The sequence below is a fragment of the Marmota marmota genome, unplaced genomic scaffold (genome assembly GCF_001458135.2).
Source record: "Marmota marmota marmota unplaced genomic scaffold, marMar, whole genome shotgun sequence".
NCBI lineage: Eukaryota > Metazoa > Chordata > Mammalia > Rodentia > Sciuridae > Marmota > Marmota marmota.
Window position 1 is genome coordinate 1,538,580 of NW_026000016.1, and position 23,426 is coordinate 1,562,005.

Here is a 23,426-nt window from a genome sequence, read left to right on the forward strand (position 1 = left end):
AACTTCAATTACAATGATCTGAGGCCTTATAAGTTTAATGTCCACGTAAGTGAGATCATCCAGACGAAACCAATTCGGGGTTTGTTTGAAAATGAAGATGTTTTAAACAAATATTTTTAGAAATTTGGGGAGGGTTGTTTATAATCTAATAATAAATAGATAATCAAGAAGGATTTTTTTCTTGCGTAAGAGTTGAAGAAAATGGATATAAATGACCAATAAAGGAAGCGCAATTGACTCTTCATTTAAAGAAGGTATATTTTTTCATTTTAAAATTAAGGAATTAAAATGTTGTCTCTCAATTGATGTCTAGGTTTGCTGGCTGGGCAGATATTCCCAAAGAGTTCAAATTCCCACAGAAAGCTACAGAGAATTGAGAGAATGAGTCTTTTCCTTTTCCTATTCTCATGGAGGGAGACATTACAATAAACAATGTAAAAGACAATGAAAAACATATATTTAGTGTCGCTAGGTCAATAACTGGTACCTCATTTTCCTGTATTGAACCTGCTTATTTTAGGCTAATATAAAATAAAGTCCTGTTCTGAAAAGAATATAAAGTGAAATAGAGTTTGACATTATAAAACCCCTTAAGACATGAAATTTATATATTGGGCTTTAAATTTTTAATACATATTGAAATCAACCAATTTTTAAAAAATATTTTGTTTTTTTAGTTATAGTTGCACACAATACCTTTATTTTATTTTTATGTAGTGCTGAGGATCGAACCCAGCGCCCCGCACATGCTAGGCAGGCGCTCTACCACTGAGCCAGAACCCCAGTCCCCAATTTTTTATCTTCTACCATTATTTCACATTTAACAGGGAAAATATATCATTTGACCTTGAAGATATAAGTTAGAAGAAACAAGATTAAAACTTTTTTTCTAATGAATTTACTCAGGATCTCCCTCCAATACATATCCAAGGATAGCTAAGGCTGTAAGTCTTCTTTGTGATTAGTGAATTATCATTTATCTCCACATTCTAGTCATTAAATCACATGTTGATACAATAGCTCCTTTTTGAACACCACAGAAGTGAAGGATGCTATAGTCAGACCTGTGCAATAACAGATTTAGAAAATATCATTCCAACTAAGTCCTCAATCACTGAAAAATGAGTACTGCTTTCTTAAAAAAAAAAAGTTCAATTTTTTCCAGACATATATTAGACATCTATAAACCTTTAATGGGTATTAAATCTCTAAACACTGATAGAAAAGAGACAAATTCTATCTATGAGATGGAAGGTTGCTACCCTTGTGGACATTCACCCAGAAAAGCTACACATAGAGACAATTATAACAATCTATGAGGCTAAGAAATCAAATTTACTTTTTTTTTTCTTTGATACCAGGAATTAAACCCAGGGGCACTTAAGCCCTGAGCTATATTCATGGTCTTTTTTTTTTTTTTTTTTTTTTTTTTAAAGACAGAGTCTCACTAAATTGCTTAGGGCCTCGCTAAATTGCTGAGGTTGGCCTTGAACTTGTGAGTGTCCAAGCCACTAAGATGTGTGCCCGCATGCCTGGCTCAAATTTGCTTTTAATGGGATGATTAGGGGCTATAGATCCAAACAAATAAGTGAGGAAAACTCTAAGATGTCTCTTTTAATTTAACAAATAAAGATATTTTTGAAAACTGTGATGTTTTATAATAACGTTTGGCATAAAGTAATTACATGTGGATTTATGGTCACAAAAGTTTACTAGTAAGTGATGCTATTTCAAGTCAGGGGCTGCACTCCCACCCTGAACCACCTTGGATGCTCTTCCTCACCCCCACCTCTTTACAAGGCAGCAGGAGAAAGTTCTGGGGCATGCCAGGAAACTGCAGCTGCTCTGATCTAGTCTAAAATAGGAGGTAAGAGAGGTCAGGGGTCAGAAATTTAGGAAGCTGGCAGCAGGAAAGATGTATGTGATGGGAAAAGTAGAGCAAAGAACCCATCCTCTTCCCTTTCCTTAGCCCCAGCTCCCCTCCCAACGCTGATGCACTTTTCCACCTACTTAAAACCTGCTACACTGCTTCTTTACAGATTTGCAAGCATGGAAAGAGCACCAAGAATCCATATGTTCTGGCAGTTTGCCACCAATAAAATACAGTGCCACTTATTTTGCAATTACCGCAAGGACAACTAATCTTTCATTTTAAAAAGATCTTCAAGCATATAATTTACCCATTCCCATTGATGCATAGCTATGTTAAATTAAATGATACCCTCTTTAAGTTAAGCGATCATTTTCTCTGTGAGGAGCCCCTTTCACTACTCTGACACAAAATGCAGAAATCCTGCCTCCCAGTTCCAACAAAACACATCATTTAAATTCTGTGTTTGATCTAAGGTTTGGTGAAGGTAAAGCATATGTGGGTTGGGGGAAGGGTATGCCTACCTCCAGTGTTAAGTATACAGTCTTAGAAATAATTGAGAGTTGGTAAAAATTAAGGGGTCATCTAATGCAGGGTATGTTGGGACAATGGTGGAATCTTCCTTAGCAACATCTAAATACACATAAAAAGCCCCAAGGATGAGAGTCAGATCTGTTTTTGTCTTTGGCCCATATGAACCATTTTCTCCATTACAAAACAGGAGCAATGATGCGTGGAAAGGGTCTGGGTAAAATGCAATGAGATAAAAATGTGAAATAACTTTGGGGGGAAATGCTGTAGGGAAACAAAAGGTTTTATCCCTATGTTGCAATACTGAATATGCCAAACTTTCTTTGATAATAAACAGTTACTTACATTTCAATGGACAGAATCCAAAGAGCTTATCGGTGTCATAGTCTGTGGTGGTTCCACACCAGAGCCATCCATCTGACCTCCCGGCACTCGTGCAATCTGCGTACCACTTGTTTTCAAACTTGAATGGAAATGCACAGGTGGCGCCATTTGCATTGCCCAGCAGCGTGTACAAAGCTAGGGAAACATGGATTGGCACTTAAAATGTGAGTGATACTTCTTAATATTGACTTTTCAGTAAGAAGCACAGGAAGGAATTCGTCTTACTCTTCTCTTCATACTTGACGTATCCACAGGGGGTAATCTTTTTTTTTTTTTTTTTGGTGGGTGCAGGGGTCCAACTTTCCCTTCTTCCCCAGTTTTTGGCTGGGTACCCACAGCAGTCTGTACTTAGTACCATGTCTTTTCCACTGCCTTTTGAAACACATTTTCCTCCTTCCCCTTACAAGGTAGTAGTGGTCAGTTCTTTTGATGCCAGCATTAACTTCTGCATTTCCTCAAAACAGAAGAGAGGCCATCCTTCCTCTTGGTTGGAATCACAACATTATTGAATCTTTAGATAGGAAATAACTTTAAAGCTGTGTAGCCCAAAACACACAAGCAACACTTAAATCTCCTCCAATCACTTCCTGTCGGACCAGTCCCCACTAAGTCTCTCCACAGTGATTATGAGGAAGGATAAGAATCTGGACCTAGTTCTCTAATCCACATCAAGAAAGAAACTCAGACCTATTCAGTATCTATAATCGAACCTGATACTTTCTGAATTCAAACAGATTAGGTGGGAAGCTCAGGATTTAACTAGAAAAGAACATTGAAACAAATGCAGAATCATGGTTGATTATGGCTTGGCTTAAGACAACAGATTAAAAAAGTTCACACCTATCTCCACCCACAACCAAACAACTCGATGCTGAATTCATCAGGATCTCCAAGGTCTCTGTGTTTGAAGGAATCCCCACTTTGAGAGATAACAACCATCTACATTGAAGTATTTGACCTTTTGCCACTGGTTGACATTCAGAATTTATTTTAGGTAAGAATACTTTCCTTAACAGATTCCATAACTTGAAAAAGTTTTCAAAGACATTTGAGCATTTAGATAATAAAAAGTTTATAAAGCATATGGCTCATATTAAGGGTATAATAAATGTCAGGCCCCCTTTTTTTCTTTTCTTTTACTTATACTTATTCCAGCAAGTTCTATTTTTAATTAACTCAAAATTAATTGTTTATCAATTAGCTAGTTGCTAATAATTTCAAAACACTATTCTAGCTTTAGTTTTCCTAAGTTACAGGACTAGTCTTCCAAATCATAAATTACCTAGGGATGTCCTAGATTCAGAAAGAATCATGCCAACTCTTAGTCACTGTTCCATTCTATAAAGAAAATCCATTAAGACCACCTCAAGGCAAGGTGTACTATTTTTTAAGTTTGTTGAAAAATTTCCTTGCTGGATTTATAGATGCCAACAATAAACGTCTCTTTCAAGACTAAGTTGGCTTATTGGACAATTACTGAGGCATTCTGTACACCAGGCATTGATGAGGCCACAAGAACCAGGCTCCACCCCAGTCACCTCATTAAAGAATCCTAAAATTGCTCTTATTATTCTCCAAACTCCCAGATAACCTAAGTCCATCCGGGTCTACAATTCTGATTCTATTATTCTAAAATAATCCCTAGTCTCAGCCAGTCCCCCCAACTATAAATTGTCTTCAGTTCTAATGTATAGTCTTGTTAATGGACTTCCAGGTCACTCTGAGGGGCTAGACCCTCTAGCAGGATGACTGTTTTGATAGATCATTAGAGAGTATGTGATCAATGGACCATTTGCATCAGAATCACCCAGGTCTTTATAGAAATAATTCAAAAGTTTCCTGGGCCCTTGCCCTTATATACTAATGCAGAATCTGACTGGGAAAGGAAGCTTGGGATCTGCATTGTTAACCAACTTCCCAAATAATTTCTTAAAACATATTAATGTAAGAGGACCTCTCTCCTAAACCCTATGGATATTTTTCTTGAAGTAAAGGGAGAAAAGATGAGAGGGGAGTATGCTACTGTATTTTACAATAAAATGTCTGATGATGTCTTAGCACTGATTTTCAAATTGAATCCTCAATTAACACAGTAATCTCTTCTGTGGAATTTGACCCTCTTAAATTTGATTCTTCCTTGTCCTGCCCTTTAATTTTCTATGGGGTTTGTCCTGGAGGGCTGTGTTGCTTAGGTTGCCTCTCTTAAAATTTCTAAATCTACATCATGGCCAATCAGTGCTATGGAATAGCTTTTTCTCTGAGCTCTACTTTCACCATCCCTCAATTATACTCTCCTCTCCTTTTTATCTGGACAGAAAATGGAAAGCTGAGAAATTATCTTCTCACAAAGAACAGAATTTATTCTATGCTCTGTCTTGGCTGTGATAAGTTACATTCAACTCATCTTAGCCATCCCAGTAACAAAGTAATTTTGAAAATAACTGTCTCTTGTTCCCAAGGACATGTTCCTTCTCTGACCTTGAGGTTGTTCTAGATAACTCTTCACAGTAACCAAGTATCTAAATGAAATGGGGTTATAACATCAACTAACTCAAGAAACCAGCCTTTGCAAAAGGTTTCAAGTTCTTTGTATTGTTTTGTTTCTGTGCAACTATCAGAGAATAAAATTTAGCCAAGATAAGGGAAGATAAAATACTCCGATCTTACTTATTCTTCAAAAGTTCAAGAAACCAACTACAAAAAATGTTCCCACCTTACTCCTGCTACCACTTTCTGAGTTAACTAAATGTGTTGCCTGTTAATTTATAAGTAAGTCCTCAGTTTTTTCAATCTGTATATCATAGTATCTAAATAACCAAAGGATGACAAAATGAATTGGAAACATTTAGGAATCCAAACTGTCAAGTAATTCACCAAAATTTCATTTTAGGCAATCTAAATTTGTGAAGAACATTGTTCTGAGGAATCTCTGGGAATAACTTACATAAAAGGAAAAGGAAAGTTTGGTTAGAAGTTTTCATCACTACAGCCTTATAATATTGAATAGGAGGTTTGGGATCAAAGCTTATAGTGAAAATTGTTTTCTAAAAACCATACCCCATTGTTTTAAAATATATGTAATTTAGAGAAATTCAAAAGAAATGCTTTCCTATTAATTACAAATAGTGTAAGTATTACTCTCCTCTCCTCTTTATCTGGACAGAAAATGGAAAGCTGAGAATTTATTTCACATTTAATCACTATCATGTTCTTCAAAAACATAGAATAATTCAAAACATAAAGAAAGTGATCAATTAATATTTCTACTACAGACCATACAATAACATGTTCATTTGCTTCGATTCCAACTAAGAAGATGAAAGAAATTGAACACAAAGATTAAAAAATTCCAAGTCTCTTACCTTCATAACCTCTAGAGCATAGATGATCTGTGGTTCCATAGATCTTCCATCTGCTCCATAAACCAGATCCCTTGTAAAGCATAATATTCTTTTCTTGTCTATTGCCATAGTTGAAAAACAAATCTTCATCCTTGATCCCAAAAAGTGTGTCATTTTTGCACTCCCATTTCTGAAGTTGGCTTTTCGAGTCACAGGCAAATAGAGTGACAGGAACCCAATCCGTTTTGGATGGCACCCCCAAGCATAATTTAAAAGCAACACTCATAACCTGGGATTCGGATACCCATCGGAACTTCTGTGATTCAGCATTCGGGTTGCATACTGCAGTTTGGACTGCACTGGGATTTATTGCTTCCACACAGCGCTTGTGATCCTCATTGTAGATTAAAAACTGCCTAGTGTCTGTCAACAAGAAGAAGGAAAGCATTTGTGAGTGAATCCACAGAAAGAGGACAATATTTTAGGTCCAAAGCTCCCAATAAAGATTCATGATGACAGGAAAAGTCCTGAAGGTCATCATACCCTGAGCCAGCTTGTTTTCTCCCTGGGCTTCCAGGAAGGCAGAGGGACGGATGAGCCTGAAGGGTCCCCCAGAGTTAGCACCTGTAGCTGGTGTCCTCAAGATGGCCTGATCATTATCAGGGGCCTTAGGAAAAGGCTCTCCTTAAATGCTCAGGAATGGCAGTGGAGGGAACATGAAGGGCAGACAACAGAAAAATTAATACAAATCTGAGAAAAGAAAATGTGCATAATCAAATATGATAAGCTTTAAAATTGATACATATATGACCTAAACCAGGATTTTTAAGTGTGACACATCCTAACCATTTTTGAAGCATATATATATATATATATATATATATATATATATATATAGTGATAGCATTAGGAGCTTTTTAATTTTAAAAAATATTTTATTTTACAAATCATATAAAATCAAATATATAATTTTGTTCTCCAAATTTTTGAAGTGTTTTTCTTGGTAGTCCAGGTCACGCTAACACAACAATTTTTTTTGTTTTATTTTGTTTTTATTATTATTTTTTCTCTCCCCATGATAGGTCACTAAAAGATTTAGTATCTAGAGCGTCCGTATTGTTAACTTACATTTTAATGTCTATACCTTTTTATAGCAAAAAGATACAAAAATATATTTAATTATTATTTGTGACCTTTTCAATAAAAGATTCATTTGAGACAATATTTTACATCAGTAAGTTTAACAATGTATTTTGTGCTGATAATTTGAAACTGATGATTTAAAGAAATGTGTATAGAAAGGTTTTACTTATAGCACATAGCTGCTAGCTAGCAAAACAGGACTTCCTCTTGTTAAAAAAAGGAAAGAAAAAAATATCTGGTAAGCATATATTTTTTCTTTTAAATCAAAATTGAATTCATGTCAAGATTTTTCTTTTTTCTTTTTAAATAATGTACAAATGAAAAGAAATCAATACAAATTAAACACTTCTTTGAAGTCTTCCAAAATGGCTTCTATTGATTTTTGCATGGTACTTTCAAAATGAGCTGGTAGTTTGGGCAGATTTTTGAGAGTCTGGATAAAGGAGCTCACTGTTTTTAATCTAATCATCCCAGTGAAATAAAACAAAGATTAGTACCACTAGATCTTCCTCTGTTTTCACAAGCCACACCACATTGACTAGGGTCAACTGTCCAGTGAGGTTAGCACCACCTGCACTCCAAAATCTTTCAAAGGATCTGGATCTTTGGACTTAAAGCTTATGATGAACCTCAGTCTCAAGAGATCAGGCACATTCCTCCATCTGCTCTTGCCCACACTTGCTGGAGACCTCTTGTCTGTGTACGACCTGGGATCCTAATTCTGTGCTACTTAGAACTGCTGCCTGAGTTCCTCAGCTCTTCCTCATGGTTTTTTAGAATACCTGCTTCTGTTGGTGTCTGTGGAGACATGCATCAGCGGAACCTGCCATATCTGACCAAATCTCACCCCACAACCTCCAGACCAGCAGAACTCCTGCCCATGCTTCATCTCATTTTCTTGCTGCCCACGCCCTCATGTGACTTCCTGCCTTGGCCATAAAATTAAAAATTGAATAACATGGTGCCTTGTTCAAAATAAAAAAATAGGACATAGGAAAATATAAACCTCCTTTTTGAAAAAGTTACTATGGTCATTTACCACACACAAATGCAAATTTGGTCTCCCCCAGTCTACAAAGGTAATTGTTATGGTTTAGATATGAGGTGTCCCCCAAAGCTCATGTGTGAGACGATGCAAGATTGTTCAGAAGTGAAGTAATTAGATTATGCAAATTGTAACCTGATCACTGGATTAGTCCACTGATATGGGTTAACTGGGTGGTAACTGTATGCAGGTGGGTTGTGGCTGGAGGAAGTAGGTTACTAGGGTTTGGTGTTTACATTTTGTTCTTGGTGAACAAGGCTCTCACGTTTTCTCTCTCTCTCTCTCTCTCTCTCTCTCTGCTCCCTAGCTGCCATGTCCTGAGCTGCTTTCCTCTGCCACACCCTTCCCCATGATGTTCTCCTTCATCTCAGGCCCAGAGTTATGAAGTCAGCTGACCATGGACTGAACCTCTGAAACAAGAGCCAAAGTAAACTTTTCCTCTAAGTTGCTCTTGTCAGGTCTTTGGGCCACAGCAATGCAAAGCTGAATAAATCAGTAATGAATTCTGAAACTTACTTTGATTCATTTTGACTAGTCCCTCTGCCATTTTCCTATCTGAACTTGTCTTTGACTTCTCAGATGGCTTTGCTCAGTAATATCTCATTGTTAATAATAAATATATCTTCCATTTCATAGTTCAGCCATTTTTATTATGTTGTTGCAAACACTAATTAACCGGACAAATTTGGTCAGCAATCCAAACACTAATAAACTGGCCACACTTGGTCAGCAATCCAAGTGGTAAACAGCCACATAAGGTTAGGTGCATACAAGTCAATGCATGACTAGTGTTTCTGAAAGAGATTTACACTTATTTGACTTTTATTTTATTTTATTTTGGTATCAGGGATTGAACCCAGTGGTGCTTAATCATTGAGCCACATCCCCAGCCCTTTTTCTTTTTAATTTTGACACAGGGTCTAGCCAAATTGCTTAGGGCCTCACTAAATTGCTGAGACTGGCTTTGAACTTGCAATTCTCCTGCCTCAGTCTTCTGAGCTGCTGGGTGCTTAATTTTCATCTGTAGCTTCAACTTAATTCTATTTTAACTATGGTCGTATTTAATGAATAAAAATCCAAAATACCTTTTCTTAATAGCACCACTAGACACCCAGATTCATAAACTAAAAACCCTAGGGTTCAACCCAGATTTTCACTTTTCCCTCTTGTTCCAGGACAATAACTGAATCTATTAATGGTAACTCAAAATACGGCTTGATGGCTAATTGTCTATATCAACTTGGTGGGGTCATGGTAATCAGATATTGGATCAAATACCAATCTGAATTTTGCTGTGAGATCTTCTTCTAAGATCATCATTTTAATCAAGAGATTTTTAGTAAATTAGATCACCCTCCATAATGTGGGTGGACTACATCCAATGATAATGAAGACCTGAAGAGAAAACAAACCAAAGAAATTCCTTGAGGAAGAGGGATTTCTACCTCTATATTGCCTTTGGAGTCTGCTACAGTTTGGATCTTGAACGGTCTCTAAAAGCCCATGAGTTAAAGATTTGATCTGCAGGGTGTTACTTCTGGGAGATAGCAAATGCTTTAGGAGGTAGGGCCTTATGGGTGCTCCTTAGGTCACTGGGAATGTTCTCTTAAAGGTCCCTTCCCCTCTCTCTTTTATGCTCCCTGGCCATGAAGTGAGAGCTTTTGCTTTGCAGGGCACTCCCACCATGATGTGCTGCCTCACCGCAGGCCCAAAACAATGAATCTAATCAATTGTAGGTTGCAGCTTCCAAAACTGTGAGCTAAAATAAACCTTCTCTTTATAAGTTGATTATCTCAAGTACTTTGCTTTAGTCATGGAAAGCTGACTAAAACATATAAGCTCTTTTCTGAGTTTCTAGCCTGTCGATTTTGGATTTTTTGGCATCCAAAACTGCATGTGCCATTTCCTCAAATAAGCCTGCTGCATGCCCTTCTCTCTCTCTCTCTCTCTCTCACACACACACACACACACACACACACGCTATTCCTCTGCCAAACCCTGACTCTAATACATAAGCCTTCATCCATTCTCTTCTCTCCAACTTCATGGTCACCAACCTACACCAAGCTACCATGGTCTTGCTACACTCTTACCATTTCTTTGGAATGGAATCATCAAGGAAGATAACACCTGAACTCCCTGTTTCCTTAAAGGATGTGGGCCTGACTTGGTCCCTGAGTCCATATTGCAAAACCTACCCCCATGAAATGGTTGAATCCACTGAACCATATAAAAGATATATATATAATGGTGAGATTAACTGTTATATATTCATATATGCACAATATACAATATGATTTGGCCAGTGGTATTCCCCAGTATTTCCCTTTTCCTTCCCTCCTCCCTCCCCTTTGTCTCCTTCCTCTATCTACCTTTGATTTCCGAGAGATTTCCATCCTCCTGCCACCTGCCACGTTTCTTTTCCTTTTTCCTCTCTAGCTTCCATGTAGGAGAAAAAACACCACCCTTGACTTTCTGAGTTTGGCTTATTTTGCTTAACATAATGTTAAGCAGATCCCAATGACATAATTGTTGAGTCTCCTTATTGGATCGCCTGTGACTGCACATCACACTTTGGCTGCATGCTTACTCAATAATCAAAGTGTTTTCTTTCTCTTCCACCTTTATGGAGAGGGTTTGGGGCTGGGAGGAGACTTTGCTCCTAACTGAAGTTCATTTTCCAACAATAGAAACCCCTTGAGAGTGGTACCAATGCACCCAGGAAGAAGCCATCTGACTTCCACATCACAGCCTTCTAGAGAAGGCATGCTCCAGCCCTGTGGTCCCTCTGCCCTCACCTCCTCTCACCACTCGTACTCTCACTCACACCTTCCAACCACACTGCCTTTCTCTTCCTCAAACACTCCAGGCTCATTTCCACTTTAGTAACTTCATATTTTGAGTTCCTTTTTTGGAGATGCTTTTTAAAGTTCCTGCAGATTACCTTACTAGCTAGTTTTCCCTCCTCTCTTCTATTTTCTCTATAATATCCATAAGTATCTTATGATATATTCTCTTTCTTTCATTTATTTACCTGTTTTGTCTGTATCCCTCCCCTGCCAGGTAAATGCCATGAGAAAGAAAAACTTGATCTTTCTGTTTGGGCACTGGAGTCTCTCTTTGGAAAGCACAGATTGTCTCTTAACAAATATTTATTAAATGAATGGAACAATATTTATTAAATCTGAAGCACCTTGACTAGTAACTCTAGTGAATTATTTTATTTAATAATGCATACATGATTGTGGGTCTATTTAAAACGAGGGTTTTACCTGAAAGTTTATTTTTTTCTCGTAGAGCAATTTACGAACATTTGTACTTATGAAAAGAGTACTTGAAATGAAAGATTTCTATTTCAGTGCACACTTATCTACTCGTTTCCTTTGCTTATCTTTTGACATTAGGAAGCAGTGCAAGTTCGATATTGCCTTTGTCAGACAATACAAGGAAATGTAAAATTATCACACCGTGGTGATACATTTCATGCATTATGATTCTCCCCAAATCATCAGCATGTCGTTTGACTTTTATCATTGTCTCTGTGAAATGTATCAGATGTAAAATGCTATACTTCTTCCTCTGAAAGTACACTTCCGGCCTTGACCCAAAAGCAACTTGCCACATTTTTGTCACTCCTCACCACACCAATGTAACAGTTATAAACATCCTAATTATCCTTCTGTAATAGAAATACTGCAAAGTGGAACAAATGACAGTGGAATAGCTATACTCATTTCTCAGCAATCTCATTTATGGGACCTAATATATGAATTTCCTTTTTTAATATTTACACATTAAAAATTTATGGAATTAGATTATCCCTCTGCCTTAACTACACTTTACAGTCTCATATTTACTTTTCAACAAGTATTTGTCAAACAACTACTGTGTGCCAGGCACTGTGCTAATGACAATTCAAGGACAAACCAAAGACAAGTTCCCTGCCCACACCAAGCACACACTCCAAGGTGATTATTCCCAGGACAGAAACAGGAAGAGCAAAACTATATCCAGAACAATGTGATAAATTCCAATCAATTAGCTCAGGTTAAAAGTAACTGAAGATTGTGGAGCCAACCTAGATGCCCTTCTACAGATGAATGGATTAAAAAAATGTGGCATATATACACAATGGAATATTACTCAGCAATAAAAGAGAATAAAATCATGGCATTTGCAGGTCCATGGATGGAGTTAGAGAAGATAATGTTAAGTGAAGTTAGCCAATCCCCCCCCCAAAAAAAATGCCAAATGTTTTCTTTGATATAAGGAGGCTGATTCGTAGTGGGATAGGGAGCGGGAGCATGGGAGGAATAGAGGAACTCTAGATAGGGCAGAGGGGTAGGAGGGTAAGGGAGGGGCATGGGATTATTAATGATGGTGGAATGTGATGATCATTATTATCCAAAGTACAGGTATGAAGACACAAATTGGTGTGAATATACTGTGTATAAAACCAGAGATATGAAAAGATGTGCTCTATATGTGTAACAAGAATTGTAATGCATTCTGTCATATATAAATTTTTAAAAAGTAAATGAAGATCAAAATATCCAATATTATTGGAGACAAACTTTCTATTAGGCAAGTTTTAACATAATTTAAAATTATATCCATTAACATAAAGCAAGTAATTACATTTCTAAATCTACCAGTAAAGAAACTTAGGATATAAAAGGCGAGAGCCGAGCGCGGTGGCACACACCTGTAATCCCAGCAATTTGGGAGGCTGAGGCAGGAGGATCGCAAGTTTAAAGCCACCCTCAGCAACTTAGCAAGACACTAAGCAACTCAGTGAAACCCTGTCTCTAAATAAAATATGAAAAAGGGATGAAGATGTGGCTTAGTGGCTAAGTGCCCCTGAATTCAATCCCTGGTACCAAGTAAAACAAAATAAGAGGTGAGTATTTAGGAATATAACTGCTATTTGACATAGTTTCTAATGTACTTTTAGACTTTCTTCACTGTAAACAAATAAAATGCTGATGTTAAAACATGAGAAAATCACTTCTGGAAGAAAGAAAAACTGAAGAAGAAAAAGATAAGCAAGAATTCTGGAGCAGGAACTGTCAGAACCCCCTTCCTTCTCCTTGGCCTTGCTATTTCAGTCATGGTGGCCTCTCTCCCAAAATGCCAGCACCACATCTTTCGGCCTGGGACTGCTTTTGTCCATTAGTTCCCCCTAGGCCTGCACACACACCAGACTAGAGGGGTCAGAGGACGAAGGCCCCTTATGAGCCTCCTTTGCTGGTGGCTCATGGGAATTGATGAACTCTCCCCATGCCCTGCACCTCGTATGGGATGACACAGAGGCACATATTGCACACTGTCACCCAGAGCGCCCCAGCACATCTGAGCTCCTCTGGTCTACAGTGGTCACTGGCTTGTCAACACACTTTCCCTCCCTGTCTCACTTCCCCATTCCCTGACAATGCTTCCTGGGGCCTCCTCCCTACAAAACTAATTGACTTCAACTCACAGTTCAGCTGTCAGATGTCATCTTCTAGAAGAATCTACATTGTCCATTAGCCTCACTAAACAAATGTAAAATCTACAATGACTCCCCCCAAAAAAACAATTTGAGTGAAAAGTGCAATTCATACACCATATGAAGGGCTTTGCCAGGTGCTGGGGGAAGGGGAGAAGTGGAATAGTCATGGTATCAGGGTTAGCAACATCAAACCTGCAGATTGACTCAGATTTTCACCTTGATCTTTCATTCATTCATGCACAGATATTCACAGAACCTACTCATTCATGTCACTGCCTTTAGCCATTTGGGGAGGATCAAATATGAACTAGATTCTGATCTCAGGGAGGAAATAGAGGTGATGAGACTTTTCCAAGGTCACTCCCACTTCCCCCCAAATATGGATTTCCCTGGGTCATGCACTCCATCTATCTCACTGGAAGAGGCCTCTCTCCCACTGCTGACCTCGCCTCCTCCCTCCTGCTCATTCTCCTCTCCTCTCCTCCTGTATCAACTTCAGAATCCAGCCTCACCCCCAGCTTGAGGACAGACAAACCTTGCAGGTTAGGAAGTTGACTCTATTCTTCTCTATCTTCTTCCACACACAGCCATGCTAATGAACTAATGTTCTGTATCCTGTCTACCTGGACACAATCCATCGGAGCTTCGGTGTTTGTTTACCAGATAACCAGATCCCTCTGCTCACAGGCTGTGAGACCTTGGTCAAGTTTTAGTACAACTCTGTGCTTTCATTTTCCTATATGTACAATACAGGGGTGATAACAGGTCCTATTCATTGCTGAAAGGATTAAATGAGATAATCTAAACAAAGTGCCTAGGACAGATCCTGACACAGAAATTGCTCCATCTGTGTTGTTTATTATTACTATCATTAACTTTGGGGAAATCAGTCTTGAACACAGTGTGAAATGGGTTCTGAACAAGATGAAATTTGAGACAACAAATGGGCTCATGCAGCAGCCCAGAAAGAGAAAGAGAAGAATGCAGGCAACAGAGACCTCCGGTTTCCAGCTTTAGAGTCGGCAGACTTGGAATCAAATTCTGGTCCCACCTTTTCTTAGCTGTGCTGCCTTAGTTAAACTCACCATTCTAGACTCAATTTCCTAATCGGTGAAATGGGCATAATAAGGTCTTCTGAGAGTGTCTTCTAGATGAGTGAACTTCTATGAGAGAAAGTGGGTAAAGCTCCTGATGTACACAGTAAGCACTTGATAAGTATTAATTCCCTCCCTATCCCCTTTTTTAAATAAAAAGCTAAAAAATAACTGAAACAAACACAGAGATCTAAGTCTTTCTTTTAAGGTGCTATTGTTTTGAGCCACATTTGTATTTTCTCTAAGTAACACAATCCCGCTGATAAATTACTTCTACCTCTTAGCCTGAGTCAAAAAAGCAAGATCAAGAGTTTCTCTTGTCCTTCCCGGCATGTAGACCTCAGCAACCCATTTACTCTTCTGAGCCTCTGTTTTGTCATCTAGTAAAAGGTAGAGTGTGGCACCTTCCCACCTTCCCATCTGCTTTATGTGATTTTTAGGGGCCCCTGGGGCCTAAGTTAATTCTACGGTTACATTAAACCCAAAATTACACTTAACCATCCAAAATCAGATCTAGCTAGCTGTCCCAGGTCTGGATATCAGCACAGACTTCCGAATACTAGCCCTGAAAAAGGTGTGCAAGTCGGGGTGAGGAGGAGGTATTTTTCTTCTACTTAATTGAGAATAATGAAAAATAAAATACACTTAAAGATTAATATTGCAAGACATGTCTATGCTGAAACCCAGGTTCCCAAGAGTGGTTGTGAGAATTGGTGCTATGACAGTAATCATCTCCCTTAGCATTTAGATGAGGAATCTGAAGTAGGAAGCATATGAGGATTACACAAATTAGCAAGGTATCAATGTCAAAATCACAATTGGATCGACTCCTACCCACTGCGAGCTCCCTGCCTGTACCACAGGGGTAATTTGATCTGCATTCGTTTGGTCTTACATTACAGCAAGTCTAAAGGGAGCTGAGGGTAAGGTCCTAGGTTTGCCTCTACCTGCCAAATGGTGACCTTCTGGACATTTGCCTTGCTAAACCTGCTGCCTCGTCTGTAAAATGATGATTCAAAACATCATTCCCAAGTTGCTTCTTGCTTTAGTGACATAATGCCATGGTTTCTCTCTCACACCAAGACTCCCTTTCATTTTCATGATTAACCCTGGTTCTAAGCTTCTTCATACCACTTGGTTCCCTGTTTCAGCTGCATCCTCAGAGCCTGGAAAGGTTCCGTGTTGCCCTGTAACACCATCCCCAAAAGCTGGCTGTCATTTCTCCCCAACTCTTCCTTATATGTCACCATGTTGTAATTTGACATCAACCATCATGAGAATGCATACACCATGAAAATCAGTAAATACCCCAAGTCAAATTGAGGCTTTCTTTCTTCTGAAAACCAGTTGTTAAGTATACCAGCACAGCACTTCCAGGAGCCAAACCCTCCCATTTCCAAGTTCAACACTGCTGTGGTCCAACCTCGGTGTCTGAGCAACTCTCAGAGCTTCTCTCCTAGGGTTATAACCCACTGAGGCCTACAGTGGCAATGAAGTCTGGGAGATAACAGGGCAAGAAGAGTAACCAGGGCACCCTCTGCTCACCTCCCTGGGCTCCTCAGGGTACAACCGGCCTGTCCATTGGCATCAGCCCACTGTGACCTTACGGGGCTAATGGAGTAGAAAGCTGACTTGGAGGTTGAAAGGAAATAAACCAACCAGAAATAGGGAGACCCTCCCATGGGTAGGAAGCCAGGGAAAGAGGTCCTGAGAAGTCACATATCCTTCAGTCTGCTGCCAGCTAAGCAGGTGCTCTGCTTTTATCAGAATCCTGTGGTCGTGTGCTACTTGGAGCAAGGGAAGGTAAAATAAGGATCACAGGCTGTTGAGTAAAATAACAACAACAAAAATCTGGAAGGGCTTCTGTACCTCCCCTTTTATTGCTTATTAGGTTTTAATTCTCTAAGTAAACAGATTTCAGTACCTCCCTCTGTCTCCCAATATCTGTGCCCGCAAAGAGGAAGATATTACTCAGAGGAAGTCATCCTGCTGTCTCAAGAAGAGAAGCATTCCTATGAAAATTGAGAAACACCGCTTGCTCCAAAAGCATTGAATCATTTCAAAGAAAACTAGGGGTTGTATCTGTGCTGCCCAAGATGCACGGCAGCAGCTCCATGTGACTGTCATACACTCTGAATGACAATAGTGCCAGTCAAGACATACGGCAAGTAGTGGATGATAAACGTCAGATTTTAAAGAGTTAATTTTGAAAATGGATGTGCAATGATCCCCATGATTTTTGTGTTAGCTAAATTGAGGTGATAATATTTTAGATATATTGGGTTTAAATAGAATATATTCATAAAATAATTTCACTTATTCTTTTTAGGAATGTGGCTTCATCGTGAAATAAATTATGTTTCTATTGAACTGTGTTTCTATTGAACTGTGTCAGCTTACAGAGACCAGATCTCATAAACTGCCTGTGAATTGTTCATCCAGCATCTGTCCAAAGACCTTCAGTGACAAGGAACATGCTATTCTTCAGCAAATTCCTCTGCTTGAGAGAGCACAATCCTTAGAAGATTTTTACTATTTGAGTTTTTACCTTTAACCTTGAAGACTATTTTAATCCTCTTGCCCAAGACAGATATCTTGGAAGAGATGGAGAGACGGGATAAGTCCTCACCTACACTGCAGTCTTTTCATGGCTGGGTTAAGCAGCCCCTTCTCCAGCACCCAGGATTAATTGAGAGAAATGTTTTGTCGCCCTGGCTCCTTCAGCTCCAGGAATTTCTTTTCAGCAATTTTTTTTTCTTGAGAAACTTTTCCTTTAAATGCTTAATATACTGCTTTGGACTTATTGGACAATTGATTACTATTGTGGGGGAGGGGGTGTTGCTGCTTTTAATAGCAGACGCTCATGAAGCATTTACTATGGGCTGTACTCCTTTCTAAACAAACATATTTTAACTCATTGAATCACCACAACTCATGGGGCAGGAAATATCATTGTCCAAACTAAAGTACAAGTCATAAATCACTTGTCCAAGGTCACACAGCTAGCAAGTGGCAGAGGCAGGGCACAAAGCATATTGTCTTTGCTTGTGTTTTGATAATCCCTGCACTTAAGGCTTTTTAGAATTTAGCATTTTCTTTTATCAGATGCTCTCTCCCTGGGGAGCTTCTTGCCCACAGTCCCAGCAGGTAGGGAGAGGATACCTACACAAACTGCACTCAGTGTTAGTTGATTGACAGGAACAAAGGCGAATAAGGAACCAAAAAAAAAAATCAAAATTGAAATCCCTTGTATATCATCTCAAAACAGAAAGGAATGAAAATTCTCCCAGGCTGAGAATTTTCTTAAACAGGCTGAGTAGAAAGACTTAACAATGTCTTTGGGAATCTGATAAGCTCTGAATCCATCCCTGATGTAGTCATTCATCTTCAGACAAAGAGTAATAAGTAAAAATCCCAATAAATCCACTTATGAGACACTTAGAACAAGTAGAATACAGACAAGAACCCGCTTCAAGGCAATCAAAACTACGAATGATTCAAATGGTTCACAGGAAAAAAAAATGAGTACAAGTGACATGGAATCTACTTTGGGGTGCTCCCTCGTCCTCTCCTAAGGCCTGGGATAGGGGAAGCCTTTGCCTCTTCCTCTCAGCCAGAGACACTTCCAAGATATTTGTTGGGAGTGAGATGTCAAGAGTGTACATGGAAAAAGAGAAGGAGCAAACCCAGAACAGGAAATCCTTGCACGGATAAAACAGAGAGGAATGCCTGCAAAAGAGAGGGACCTGCTAGATGGGGGTGGGGGGCTGCGGGCCAGACAGCACCCGCCAAGCAGCCCCTTCCTCCAGCTACCAGCGGCCGGCTGGGGCCATAAGTTGCAGCAGAACCTGGTGCTGCCTGGGGCTGTGGGTGCCTCCTCTCACGGGTATTGACAGGACTCAGGTGTTCATTTAACCCCAGATGGAGGCTGTTTCACAGAACCCTACATTGGAAGTTCCCCACCGCAGCGCAGACTTACCCAATAGCTGCACAGCAACGGGAATGACAGAGACAAAAACCAGGAATAGGGACAGACTCATGGCCCAGAGTTGATCCTTTCATCCACTGATGGAGAAGAGGACGTGAAAAAAGAAGAAGAAGAAAGAAAAGAAATAAAACAGCCAGGGCCCCTGCTTGGTCCAGGTTCTTAGAGATGCTCAGCCGAAAAGGAGGACAGAGGAAGCCGTCCCTTTTAAAGGGCTCCTGAATTTAGGAAAAACCTCCAATAAGGAGATATCCTGTCACATGAGGGTGGCTAGAAAAACAGGAATTCAAAGTTACAACTTTGCTTCGTAAGCTAACTTCTGAGAAGAGCAGGCACAGGGGGAAGCGGACAAAGGCGCACGTGTAGGAGAAGGGTGACCATGGGGGAGGAGGGAGGCCAGAGTGAGAAGTGAGCAGCCAGGCCTGGCCTGCCGGAGGGGAGAAGTGAAACCTCCCCGACCTCGGCCTCCTGCGGCAGAGCTGGCCGGGCCACGCTGCGGGCCATCACCTGGGCCTTGGGCACAAGCCTCCACCCCGGAGACAGACATAGCAGGCTCTGAAGGGGACGGTTTCATGGTGGAAACTGGCACCTAAGGGTTGACACTGACCCCCCTTATTCTCTATATCCCGTGCTTAGAGTTTCTCTCTCTCTTTTCTTTCCTTCCCCTCCTCCTTCTCCTCCCTCTTCCTCCTGCTCCTCCTCATTTCTTCTTCTTGGAAAGCTTCAAAAGACACAGTTCAGGTAGAGTTTTCCTCCTCTAATCAGGAGAAAGGTGAAAAAGAAGCTCAATCTAAGATGGGACCCCAGGGAGGCCCAGAGGGAGAAAATTCTAGAAGTCTTTTTCTAGAAAGCCAGAGAAAATAGTGGCAAAGGGTTTACCATACAGCCTTGCTGCCCAGTTTCAGACATCATGGCCCTCTTCTTGTTCAGAAGGGTCCTCTTGCTGGAAGAAAATCTGGTCTTTTGGTCTGAAGATGTGTATTGGTTTCTTAACAAATGGAATTCTTCTTAAAGTACAAAGGTCAAAAGATCTTTCATTCAGCACAATATTAACCCCCTCTCCAAACACCTATTTTGTTATTTTTCAGGAGTAAAACAAGAATTAAGAACATTTTGAAACATAGTAATGACAAGATAGCCCACTGGTAACTGAAGTGTGTGTGTTAGTAATTCAAAAGAAAGCTACAGAAAACAACGTATTTTTTGAATTTTTAAATGGTTTATCTCCAAGATTCACTGTCTTTGTGATAAAATTATAAGCTTTACTTCCTAATAAAAATTGTGATACAGTGCTTTCTTTGTTTTTTGTTTGTTTGTTTGTTTGTTTTTAGCATGCTAAATTTAAGATTATTCTGACAGGAAAAGATGGTGACAATGTATGACTTGACTGATCAAAAAAAAAAAAAAAAAAAGCCTGCAAAATAGAACAGATGAAACAACAATGTTTCATTCTCAAACACTGTTTCACTGATTTGGATTTAAAATATTTTAAATGAATCATTTGTGACTTTTAAACATAAATAACTCATATACCCTTCAAATATTTTTTCCTAACTTAGATTCGTGTTGATTTCAGAAGGAAAGATAATTTAAGTAAATCATATCTACACTTACCTTCTGTCTTTAAAAATTAAACAAGTGTGTCATTTGTATAATTAAAAATCACAATCAGTAAGCAAAATAAAGCCAACTGTCACACAAAAATATTTGCCCATGACCTTGACCTTATTGAAACCAAGTTTTGCCATGCTTCAAGAGATGATCAGACCAAGGCAAAAAAATAAATCAACTCTTAAAGGAATCATATTTCAGATGATGATAGAGTAGGAAGTTCAGGAATCAATCCCTCTACCTAAATAACCATAGGACTGTCAGGAACTGTCTGAAGGACCTTGTAATTCTATAGCCTTATCTCAAAAATTTAGAGCATCCAAGGGAGAAAGTAATAAAGAGGCTGGTGAATTTCAGTGAACTTTAACTTTTCACTTGCTGCTACCATCCTCCATCCCTCATTCCTCATTCCTCAAGCAGCTGTGTATTGAAAAATTAGAAAAGGAAATTAAGGTCGATGCAGTAGCACATGCCTGTAATCACAGTGGCTAGGAGGAGCTGAGGTAAGAGGATCTTGAGTTCAAAGCCAGCCTCAGCAACTTAGCAAGGCCCTAAGCAGCTCAGTGAGACCCTGTCTCTAATAAAATATCAAAAAGGCCTGAGGATGTGGCTCTGTGGTTAAGTGCCCCTGGGTTCAACACCTGGTACCAAAAAAAAAAAAAAAAAAAAAAGAAAGAAAACAAAAAGTTTACAATGGTAAATTTTATGCTATATGTTTTACTTCAATTTTTAAAAATCCAACCTTTGCCCTCCTCCTCATACCCTTCAACTAAGTTTTGGTTCTGGTTTTTGGTTAGCTGTGAATGGTGATATTTTTACCTAGGCATTTCTTCAAGCCAAAATAAAAGGAAATTCTCATTTCTTTTTGGAAAGACGATTGCTAAACTATTTCATTTCCTCTCAAACTTTCTCTTTCTCAAATGTCAGTCACCTCATACCCATTCAGTTCCATAGATGATGAACTTAGGTTCTGCTTTGTTCTGAAATAGTACCAAGAAAATTAGCTCAACAAATTCCGTGGTAACCTGTCACAGGCTTACATTGGAGATATGAGGCTCAGTTCCAGACCACAGCAAGAGTGAATATCATAAGAAAGCCAAGTCCCACAAAATGTTTCATTCCCTAGTGCCCATAGAAGTTATATTGACAATCTACTGTATTACATGTGTAATAACTTTCTGTCTATAATATGTACATACCTTAATTTTTAAAAGTTTTACTGCAAGACAGGCATGGTGGTGCATGCCTATAATTCCAGCTATGTGGGAGGCTGAGACAGGAGGATCACAACTGCAAGTCCAGTTTCAGCAACTCTGTCATAAAATTTTAAAAGAAGGACTGGGATATTGTTCAGTGATGAAGTACTTTCCTAGCATTCCTGTGGCCCTGGGTTCAGTACCCAGTAGTGCAAAAAACAAAAGGAAAAAATAAAAAGTTTCATGGCTATAAAAAAAAAAAAAAGCTGACCTTCATATGAACCTTCAGTGATTCAAATGGAAAGTTTTGCCTCGATGTGATGGCTGCTGATTGGTCAGGGGGTTGGCTGCTGAAGACTGGGGTGACCACAGAAATTTGAAAAGTAACACAGCTTTGAATTTTCCCTCCTGGATTGATCCCTCCTTGCATATAAAAGAGCACATCTTTTGAAAATAGTGCCAATAGACTTCCTCAATGCAGGGAAGGTTGTCTCAACCTCCAATTTGTAAAAAAATAAAAATAAAAAAATAAAAAACCTCAATATCTTTTAAGCATAATAAGCATAATAAAGAGAAGGGTAATAAAAGTATATTATTTCCCATAGATGAAACTGGTGATCCAGGCAAAGATAAGTAAGCTTATCTTTTATGGGCAAATTTGCTTAAATGGTATCAAGGTAATTTCTACTCAAGCAAAAGAAAAAAGAAGATATAATAATGTACTTGAGTATGAATCTTTAAATTTAGAAGGTAGACACTTTTTTTCCCCAGTACTGGAGCTCAAACCCAGGAACTCATGCCTGCTAGGCAACCACTGAGCTATATCTCTTATAAACTTTTATTTTGAAAGGGTCTCAGCAAGTTGACCAGGCAGAACTTGAACTTGTGATCCTTCTGCCTCAACTTTCTGAGTAGTTGGAATTCCAGGTCTGCCTTTTTTCTTCTTCTTCTTCTTCCATATATTTCAATTCTTATCCAAATAAAGCAAAATACCAACAATAAATTCACAGTTTAGTAGAGAACAATTATACTAATCATATTTCTTCATGTTGGATTATTTATCTAAAATTTGATTTTAATCTCAATCATCTTCAGAGAGAACGTTTAGGTTTCTGTACTCTACAACATTTGTGTCCAGATTACTTGAAGGAATCCATAAATTTTACAGTTCTATAACCAATGCTTTACTTTGTATTATCTTGTCACGACCCCTTGCCCGCAAGGAAGACGCAACTCAGGAATCTTCTTTCAGCAGTTTATTCAGGCCTTGATTCATGTATCATCTTCTAGTGACCCCCCCGAGCGCCCAAGCACAGCCCAATAAAGCCTCCAGCACACCAATCTTAAGCTGCCACGTGGACCTTTCTCATAGGGTGGTAAGGGATTGCGTGCCAATTCTCCATATTAGGAGCTGTTTATCACAGGCCACAGTGGAAGCCGGCGCCATCTTCTAATGGCGGCCACAGTCTAATTAGAACGGCTCGCCACAGTTCCCCCTTCTATTTTATAAAACAATGCAGGCGAAAGTAGAGGTCCTATCCCACTGTGCAGTAGTGGCTGCAATGTATGGTTCAGTCCCAAGGAGGCGCCTTCCCCAGACCTGATCCCATATCAGCCGACGCCTTTTTTCGTAGGGCGGGGCGTGGACATCAAACCCGCATGCAATAGGACATGCTTTCCTTGAGGTCCGTTGAGGGATCACTCAAGTGCAGTGCCTTGCCTCGCATCCTGCATC

The 23,426-nt window shown here is 39.3% G+C and overlaps 1 protein-coding gene across 1 annotated transcript in view; it reads right to left on the reverse strand.

Moving 5' to 3' along the window:
• Positions 1 to 19,101, reverse strand: part of Mrc1 (mannose receptor C-type 1) — an 86,781-nt gene extending 67,680 nt beyond the window's left edge. The window contains exons 1-3 of the mRNA XM_015483400.2: positions 18,879 to 19,101; positions 6,148 to 6,549; positions 2,747 to 2,920 (exon numbers count right to left, since the gene is read on the reverse strand). Of these exons, the coding sequence (XP_015338886.1) occupies positions 2,747 to 2,920; positions 6,148 to 6,549; positions 18,879 to 18,939 (637 nt within the window). The 5' untranslated portion in view covers positions 18,940 to 19,101. The remainder of the gene's footprint in view (positions 1 to 2,746; positions 2,921 to 6,147; positions 6,550 to 18,878) is intronic.
• Positions 19,102 to 23,426: the final 4,325 nt, after the last annotated feature.